This window comes from Thunnus albacares, chromosome 24, assembly GCF_914725855.1.
Source record: "Thunnus albacares chromosome 24, fThuAlb1.1, whole genome shotgun sequence".
Taxonomy (NCBI): Eukaryota; Metazoa; Chordata; class Actinopteri; order Scombriformes; family Scombridae; genus Thunnus; species Thunnus albacares.
In genome coordinates this window covers 15,839,320-15,849,292 of record NC_058129.1, presented here as the reverse complement: position 1 = coordinate 15,849,292, position 9,973 = coordinate 15,839,320, and the positions used below count along the sequence as shown (strand labels likewise).

General features: G+C 34.6%; 1 protein-coding gene and 1 long non-coding RNA gene across 3 annotated transcripts in view; both read right to left on the bottom strand.

The window, feature by feature from the left end:
- Nucleotides 1-5,872: 5,872 nt before the first annotated feature.
- LOC122976572 lies at nucleotides 5,873-7,160 on the bottom strand. The gene is made up of 2 exons (XR_006400972.1): nucleotides 6,552-7,160; nucleotides 5,873-5,975 (listed from the first exon to the last, which is right to left on the bottom strand). It is a non-coding gene; the product is annotated as an uncharacterized LOC122976572 (long non-coding RNA).
- Nucleotides 7,161-7,654: 494 nt separating this feature from the next.
- LOC122976560 (titin-like) overlaps nucleotides 7,655-9,973 on the bottom strand; it is a 100,453-nt gene continuing 98,134 nt past the window's right edge. For both annotated transcript variants that reach the window (XM_044345131.1, XM_044345130.1), the window contains exons 17-18: nucleotides 8,707-8,800; nucleotides 7,655-8,424 (exon numbers count right to left, since the gene is read on the bottom strand). In XM_044345131.1, coding sequence (XP_044201066.1) covers nucleotides 8,300-8,424; nucleotides 8,707-8,800 — 219 coding nt within the window. In that variant the 3' untranslated portion in view covers nucleotides 7,655-8,299. The remainder of the gene's footprint in view (nucleotides 8,425-8,706; nucleotides 8,801-9,973) is intronic.

The window sequence follows — 9,973 nt, the reverse complement described above, 5'->3', positions numbered from 1 at the left end:
TAAATGTCTCTTTTATTTCACTTACTAGACGTAAAGATCACCTCCAGGCATGTTTTAAAATGTATATAAAATACTCTACTTTCAATAATAATTTGTGTCTGATATGGTTTTTCCACAAAAAAGTTAAATTATCTTGTCAAAATCCTTAAACTGGCATCTCTTTCTTCTCCCTCGTTAAAAAAAATCCAGAATCTATAAATATGCAAATGTTTTTTCATTTCAGAAGTTTAGCTGCTGGACACAAAATGTCTCCTACTTCATTGTAAAGTCCATTCTCAGTATATGCACACTGGAGGCTTCACGTTTCCACATCACACCTGTGTAAGTACAATATTGAACCAGGATTGGCTCCAAACTAGTTGTGATGTCACAAATCGTGCTCATAGGGCCCCCCCTTAAAACTGGATTTTCAATGAGCACAGAGAAACTTTTCAGTTTCAGCAAATTAATGTAAAAACAGCCTTGTAGTGTCAAACTCTACACATACATCATTCTGCACAGTGAAGCTCAAACATCCAACAAGAAGAAAAACATATTTTAGAGTGAAGGGGGTTCACAGTTTTTCAAATCTGTCTTAACAGTCAGGAGCCCAAATGAACTCTGAAACATGTTTTTCTTGCTGTAATCATTCCTCATGTTCATACTGACAAAATCCACAGTCCCCCATCTGTGCAAAAATGTATTTAAAACTTTATCTGAAGCTAATATGAAGCTTCAGCGTCCAAATGAGTCAAATCAGTGTTTTTAGTGCCAAAGTTCCTTTTTTTTGTTACTATACTTCCACCACAGCTCAACAGGGAAACACTGTCTGAGGAAACACAAAGAGGGAATTTGATGCTGAAAAGACTAAATGTGTCAGATATCCACTTGATATGACTAACTCAGACTGCTGAAGCCTCATATAACTCACATCACTTACATTGAAAGCACATTTGAAGGAGATCTTTTAATAACCTCTTTTTCTGTTCACATGGACACCTGACTGTTGTTTTAAGACACACTTGAAAAATTGTGAACCTGTCCTTTAAAAACAATGATAGAATATAAGATGAATACTCATTTTATTACAGCTTCCTATTATTGCTGGAAGGGATGGCTGTTTAAAGGCTGAAACCAGGATCCTACAAATATATCTTGGATTGAAGCTGCTGATGTTTGACCATTTTAACACTAAACATGGTCTAGAATGTGAAAAAGCTGTTGTAGCAGCATTTAAATGAAGGAAAACTATAATCAACGCCTCACATTCATGTGAAAACTGACGTAATGTAATGGTAAGTTGAGGGCTTCCCACAGAAGTTGAGTGAAGAAATGAATAATCGTGCAGTAAATGTATGATCAAATAAATCACAGTAGGGCCATCATATCAGTCAGTATCAGACTATGAGTTATATATTGGTCAAGTTTATGCTAATTTCAACTCATCCTCATTGTACAAATACAAATTTAAACTCATATTTCAAACATATGAGCCCACAAAACTTTCCTTTTGGTAAAATCTTATTTTTTTTAAATTTAGTTGATCTTTATTTTGTGGCTTTTGTGTTACAAATGTGTTGTAACTTCTATATGACATTTTCCAGACAGAGATAAAAACAAGAAATGACACACAGCGGCAGGCTAAAACTGTCAAATGAAGGGTTTACTTTTCTATTTCACATATTTACAGTAGAGTAAGTGCTGCTATAAAAAATGTCTTTTTTATTCTATTGACCTAAAAACAGAAAGCTACAGACAGAACAAGATAAGCATGAAAGGATCGCATTTATATTTTATGAAGAAGAACAGAAACAAATAATAAAAAAGGTATTCTTTGGAAAATTGTGAGTATATCTATCCTGCAGTAGATACACAAAAACATGCAAAACCACAAGTATAGCAGGACACATGAAATCATTAAATACAATAGAGAGTATAATGAACAAAAATATAATATTCAAAGTCAATACACATTCCTTGTCACGTGTAAAAAAGAAAAAACTACAAAATCCAAGCCCTCGATGTAATAAACCTCACTAATAATAATCACATTAACGGGGAAAAGAGTTATTTTGCTAATAGCTGGGAGCAGTGTCACATTAATGAGGTGTACTTTGTTAACAAGATGATTACACTATGAGCTGCAAATTGTTCTAATGTTAATAATTAATGACATTAATGCAACATTTTAAATTAAAACTTTTAACACCAGCTGTATCACCTCCAGTCTTTTCATCCACTGTAATGAAACATAATGGAAAAATCTTTATGAACAGTACATCACTGCAAAACTACAAATCCCCACAGTGATACAATTGGATATAATATATATAATATTAAAATGCAACCTATAAAAAGCAAGGTGCTCTTGAGCAAGGCACTGTTACATACTGTGGTTCCCTCCCAGCTTTAATGAAATGAATGAAAATATGAAACATGTTGGTACTGAAAGCAAAAACAGATGCTCTGCAAACTAATTTCCCTTGATAAATAAAGGTCACAAAAGCTCAGGATCAGTCATGTGAAGTGGAAAAAGAAGATGCGACTCAGGGTACAAATGCTTGAATTCTGTGTGAAGGTCAAACCTGAGGAGACGTTAAATTAATCCAGTGTACGGCTGCTGTAAAAAAAAAAAAAAAAAAAGAACGCTTCATGTATTTTTAAGGGCAAACACAGAGCTTGAAAGAACGAGCCAACAGTCGTATTTTAGAAGAATGTGACAGGCTAAATGTGAGCGGAGACTGGGAGGCGATTTGCAAGATATCTGGTGGTTTATTGTGCTTTTTTCATCAGTCGACCAAAAGCCACAGGAAGCGTTAAAGTATCTCCAGAGCTTCATCATCACTGTGAATGAGTAAAAGATGTTGTTATGCAGGCAGCAGATGAGCCATTCACACGAACCATCCCTCCTAATTTTTTTTATCAAAATCAGACCAGTGATAGCGTTTATAGTTTTACAGAGGTGGAAATCTTGACGTTTAATTAAAGCAGCTCCGTCAGTATAATCAGTTTCATCTTTTTGAAACGGTGCCAACGTTTATCATGAAATAAACAAATAAACAGCTCGCACACTGCAGGGCTCCAATGTCCACTTATTTATTGCACCACTTATTTTCTTGGTGCAATAAATAAGTGGATATTGGAGCCTTGCAGCGTGCGAGCTGTTTATTTGTTTATTTCATGATTACTTCCAGCTCAGCACCTGCACTCTCTGGCTTGGATATGCGTGCGTTCTCCTATTTGCCAACGTTTATCACACCTCCAAATTTTTGTCTGAAACGCACTGATTTCTCCTGAAATGAAGATTTGTGCTCTCTCAGGTGCAATTATAGGCTCTGATTACTAGATTTAGTTTCTTTTGAAGGCAACAAAGAGACTGAGGGGGAAGGATACAAGGGCCAAAATAAAAAATGGAGGAATGTAGGTTGATTATGTTCTGTCAGCAGTGTTAGTTAGTTTTAGACATGTGCTTATTTCTGCAAACGTTTAACATTTAAATGGACTTGTTAGATGGTTAAATACTTGAAAAAGCTTCAAATAGTCATTTTACATGTTTTTTTTTTGACAAAATATGTTTCATTTGACAAAACATCTTAACCAAAGTCCCACTACTAGTTACATCATGTAACATTGATACGACTTTGTGCATATTTTACTAAATGTGCTGTTAACTGAGAGTAAGGGAAACTGTTTTATTTATTTATTTGTCAAACTGCTGTTTCCAATGTCAAGAATGAACTTTCACACTCATGTTTTTCTTCTATAAAATCTTCAAAAGATATCTTACATTTAATTTTTATCTTATGTTTAATTTGATCTTGTTTTTTATTGTCTTTGTTTTCATTGTCTTAGCATAAGTGTTATGATTCTCTGCTTTTATGTTAAGCACTTTGTGTTGCATTTTATGCATGAATTGTGCTATATAAGTAAAGTTTATTGTTATTATTCTTATTAACATATCTATTTGGTTAAGGAGGAAAGATACACGCAAACAAAATACTTTTTGTCTGTGGTAGAAATATGTAACACTCAAAAACAGCAGCTATAAAACAAAAACAGCAGCTGTAATTAACTCTCATTACCTGCAGGTGGCGCAAATGTTAAAACTGCAGCAGCTGTTGCTTTCTTTGCCTATTACTATACTTTGCTATTACTTCAGTTTCCTGTTTACTATTATTGTATACAACAAGTCTTTCAATGACTGAATTATTTTCCTTTATGGAGGATTTGAAGCGGGAACAGGAGAACTTAACTCTCTCAGCTGCTTCTATTCATTTTCTATGGTAGTTCTTATCACTATGGGTGTAATCCCCCCTCTGACCACAACGTGGATTGCAATGGCAGAGTGGCGCTGTCCGTATTTCCGCTCGTTGACTCTGCGGAAAGTGAAGACCGCAGAAGCAGCGATTCGAAGTTTATCACTAACTTCGCTGAAAACTTTATCCAAAATATGAGATATTCACGTCTTTTTTTATGTTTGTGGTGAATGAAACTCGTCGCACAAAGTTTCAGCCGTCTGAGGCTCATTAAGAGCTATTTGCGTTCGTGCGTGGATGAAGCCAAACTATCCAACATCACTTTGCTGTGTGTTGAGCGGGACATAAACACTAATAAAGACAAAGTGGTTGGCAGGTTCTCCACCATGAAGGGGAGAGGGATGAAGTTTTAAAAGGGGACCGTGATATGTACAAAGTTTGTTAAACTGTTCGGGTTATTTTGTTCAATGGAGGATGGTGGAATACACAAACGGACTAATGTTACACTAAAATACAGCAGTCTAAGCAGGGACAACACTTGAAGCATGAAACATGAAACATCAGTAATTAGTCTTTATTAAACGAGGCTAAAGTTGGCTTCAGATTCACAGCTTCTGATTGAAATTTCCTGGTCCACCTTAAATGTCGCATAACGCCTGTGGATGGCGGTGTTGTTCAGTCATTTTCAAGCTAAGTCAAGAACTGAAAAATTGAACCAATACGGGGAAGATGAAATGAGAATGATCAGTAGAGTGCAATTGTCCTAAATATTGAGCATTTTAACTGTAACATATTTTTCTTTTTGTTCTTACTCATAGTATAGTAAACTGCTTTTCAGTCTTATTGCTATTTCTGCCCATTTGCTGTGGTCTTATTTGTTCAGTATTAAAAAGTATGACAGGGGATGTCAAAGGGCATCATAATCCTAAGTCTTATTTATTTTTACTGTAATGTTTTTCTTAATTATCTCAAACCATTTACTTTATTTGTGAACATTTTCCCATCCAGACCACATTAGACTTGGTCCAGATCACAAACTATTATATTTAGACCTGTCAAAGCTGGACTAGATTATCTCAAAGAGGCTAAAGTGTCTTCAAAACACAGTATCCTGAGTATGTTGAACTTCGTAGTACAGGCCTCTGATGACAAAATTTATGTCATGAGGATCCTTTTGTTCTTGTGGATGCGGAAAGTATAAAGAGGTCAATAACCTCACTGACCTCAGATCTGCTTAAAAAAGCACTCACACAACGTCACAGCACATGATCATTGCACTGACAGTTGTGCCAACACCTGCTATAGCCAAATACTTAAATTGTACATAACTCATCAGCTCACATGTCTCTGGCTAGAGCACATGATATGCAATGGAAATATTTGGGATCATGGTTGGCTAGTTGTTCACAAGACTGTACATGGAAGGATAGAGGAGAAGGAGTTTAATATTCAGCTCCATCTTTTCAGGATTACAGGCTGTGGTCTCAGGAGAACAACATGTTGTCTTAGGATGTCAGTCCTTAGAACTGTTGTACCAATTGTACTGTTTCTTGAACCAAAGAAGAGTGCCAATGTCAGTACAACCACTATGATTGCTATGTTTGGTATAATCCTGCAGGGGGTTTTTTCAGTAAAAAGGAACCCAAAGTGCTTCAACTTTGGGCCTCATCTTCTGGATCTGCTGTCTGTTCATCCATCAGCAGCATGTTTCCAGGTCATCAAGAATCATTGCTGACTCCTCTGTAAAATGATAAAAGAACTATCAAAATTACAATACATCTAATACATGCAGATCACACAGAGTTTTAGTTTACTGCTGTTGCTGCTGTGACTTTTGGCATCATTCTGACTGGGTACAATAATATTTTACTCGCCAGTTCCATTAGAAGTTTTTTAACTGCTGCTATTCAAACAAATGTTGGTCAGATATGTCTTTGTCAGTATTTAGTTGCAAATAAATCTATTTGTCAGAATACATGTTTTCATTTTATCGGTTAAAACTAACAGCAGTATGATTGATGATTGTAAAACTTAATTTGTCTGTTAGGAAAACATCACATTACTAAATCAACAACAACTAACAATGTGTCCAATTTGAGACTTTTTTATTTAATTGATTCTTAAAATTCAGCAATTAAAAAAAAAGTACATTGAATGCATTTGAAACACTGGTTTTTGCTTGTAAAAGTTTAGATGTTAATGACTTTTAAGTGCTGGATGCATGAAAACAGAACATTATTTAAAATATTGTCATGTTAAATACTCTAAAATTATTAAAGACAAATAGGTGACCAATGTGAAAATGTTCTATCTTACCTTGCCTTCTCCTTTCAGTAGCTCCATCCTGTATTGAAGATGAATAAGTGTGTGTTAACTCACTGAAATTTTTCATTAATCATGTTTTGTTTCATAATTAGGTTTTATAAGTTGCATTTTCTTTTGTGAATGTCAAACTTGTGCAACATGGGTATTAATAATACATTTGTAACATTCATAACTGCTCTTTTATCTGGTGGTTTTGTTTAGTTGAGAAAGTTGTAGAGATTAAATACCTGAATTAATTACAGATGTTGAAGGTGGCCTTTACAAACACAGGTTCTCATTAACAAATAGAACAATATTAATAGTATTAACAGAGTGGACAATATGTGTAGAGTCATGAGAGATGGGTTTTCCTAATACTCTGACAATGTTCTCAGAGGTGAGGAAGAATCAGCCAAAGAAAATGTAATGAGTCATACGTTTTAGTTTAGTGACAACACACAGTCTCTGCAGTACAGCTGAAGACTCGCCTGGTCTTGACCTTTTAAATATCGAACCTTCAAGACTTTTTTATGGCTTCAAAGACTTCAGACATACAGATACAGAAAGACAGACTGTCTCTTGTGCCTTTCAGTGTGTTTATCAATGAACCTCTACTTTACATTTTCAGCTCTGATTAGGAAGTTGTCTTCTGATGTTGCCACTAAGCAGAAGAGATAAAGAAGTCCTGTAATTTCATTTATCTTAGATTTAAGGGACACATCAGCAACATCACTAAAGTAGTTTTCTTCCACCTCTGACACATCGTCCAAGTTCACCCATTTCTAACAGTCAGATGCAGAAATTCTCATTCATGCTCATTCAGGTCTTGTATTCTGTACTATTAAAAAGATCCAACAAGTCCAAAATGCAGCTGCTACAATTCTTCTGATTCACTGGTTTACGGTTTCATTCAAGTCAGACTACAAACTGCTACCTATTACCTCCTGACCTGTCAAAACTTCTCAGACCTCACATTCCCCCACGAACACTCACATCACAGGATGCAGGTTATCTCATTATTCCAAAGATTACACCATTCACATTTTATTTAATTAATATTTTTTTTATGTTGTTACTATTTTCTCTTTATGTAGTTGTCTTTTCTTTTTTAACACTTTGTGATTTTACACTAAAAAAAAAACTAATTAGTAGCATATTTCCATTAAATATATTGACACAGGAAAATTGCCTGATCTGAGAGATACTGCGGTTCATGGTCAGCATCTTAATCCTGAATCCTATTATTTTCCTACAATCTAATTTTACTACCTTGCTACCTTGTTTTTGTTCCTTATTTACAGCTTTCTGTACAAAAGCCATAAAATGTATTATTTTATTCAAAGTAAGCTAACTTAAATAGCATTTTTGCCTTCAATAGTGTAGATGGAGACATGCAAGGTAGAGATGTTGCAGTTATTTGTTATGAGCTTTAACCACTAAGACAACAAGTCGACCCTGAAACATCCTTTTATGCAGATTCATCAAACATCTGGAGAGAATCTCTTGGTGTTGGTTGTGGTTGTGGATGTTTGCATGAGGATAGAAACTTCCTGTCTCTTAGCATGAAAATACATCATCAGGACTAATATTGTTGGTAGAATCACACTCTTGAAAGAACTTGAATATGTATGATGCACAACTAGATTAACATTATCAGTCAAATTTACATAAATATTAATATACCACACCTAAAGAAATATAAAGAATGTAAATTCAAGTCAAAGATTTGATTTATATCACACCACCAAAATACAGTATATTTAGTGCATCAAAATAAATACAATACAATTCTTACCTTTTATCCATTTGCCCATGAAATAGCTGATGATGATGAAACAAAGAAGAATACAAACTGCTATTAAGATGTACATCAATGTCAGATCCCCTACAAAAAAATGAATGAAGAAATAATTAAAAATGGTTTACAAGGACACTGTATTGTATTCCAATGTCGTTAGCTGATCCCATCTTTGATAATGCACCCTGAGGTGAACCGATACAGAAAAATAATAACTCAAAGCTCGTCATTTAGTCATTTAATGCTGTTAGAACATGTTTTGTAACTCCTATGAGGACATTGAGCACATTGTCATGTTTAGTAAAAACAGTAAGATGCATTAATACATTAAATGTGTTACAGCAGATATTTGTTAGCGTGATAACTCACTTATAAAGGGGTTGAAGACTTTTTCACTGCTGTTGAAGCTGACTGGGTTTTTCAACGCACAGCTGAACCAGCTGAACCACGACTCCTTGTTTTCCTAGAAATTGGGAGAAAAACATTATTAGCTGAAAGATCATAATCCAAATATACAAATCTTTTGAGGAGCTCACTTTGTCTTCTTACAGTATGTCCAGATTACCAACAATAACATCAGGGACAACACAGTGATGTTGGTACTTAGTCATTTAGTCATCAGCTTTTCACTATATATGCTGTAATCCACTATTTAGCACATCTGCAAGACTGAATTACCCAGTATAAATTATAGTGCACTAGTATGATTTGGTAGAATACTAAAACCTTATTTGGGAAATCTCTAACATCTTTTTGATTTTTTCTTTGTATCAAAAATAGATATGAAGTAATTAACAGAGAAACCTGTCAAGTTTTCTAATATCACATTTTAATCACACACACGACTGTATGGGAAACAAAAAAGATATAAAAACACTGTAATTCCCCCATCTGGTGTATAGAGGACCAAAAGTGTCACATAAATAGTAATAAAGCATTTAATTTATTAATATCAAATTGTACAATAAATACAGTAATTAATAAATAAATTTAATTAATTAATGTGATGCTTTATTACTATTTGCCGTGACACATGTGGAGATATTCAGAGTTTTAAAAATGTCTGAACACTGAAGGTTTAAACTTGTAATTAAATATCTTTGAATGTTTTGTGAAACTACGACATTCATATAAAATATTAGATCATCTCAACAGTTGCCTGTTAATTGGATAAAAATAAAAATGTCCAACCTTGTATCCAAATGCAGCTCTTGTTGTCACTTTTTATGACTTTACAGAGACAAGTCTGGCCCTTTCCGTGATCTGAAATCTTTATTTTCTGCAGGTTTGTTCATGTTGCTGTTCAGTTTATTTAATTATATATTGTTTATTTACCAGAGACAATGCAAAACATATTTGTTGGGATGGCTGTGGCTCAGGAGGTAGAGTGGGTCGTCCACTAATCAGTAGATTGGCGGTTCGATTCCTGGCTCCTCCTGTCTGCATGTGTCCTTGGGCAAGATACTGAACCCCAAGTTGCTCCTGATGGCTATGTCATCCGTGTGTGAATGGGTAAATGTGACTCGTAGAGCTTTGAGTGGTCGAAAGACTATAAAGGTGCTATACAAGTACAGTCCATTTACCATTTAATATACTAGATATAATTAAAGCTAATTTCACAAATATTCTAAACTGT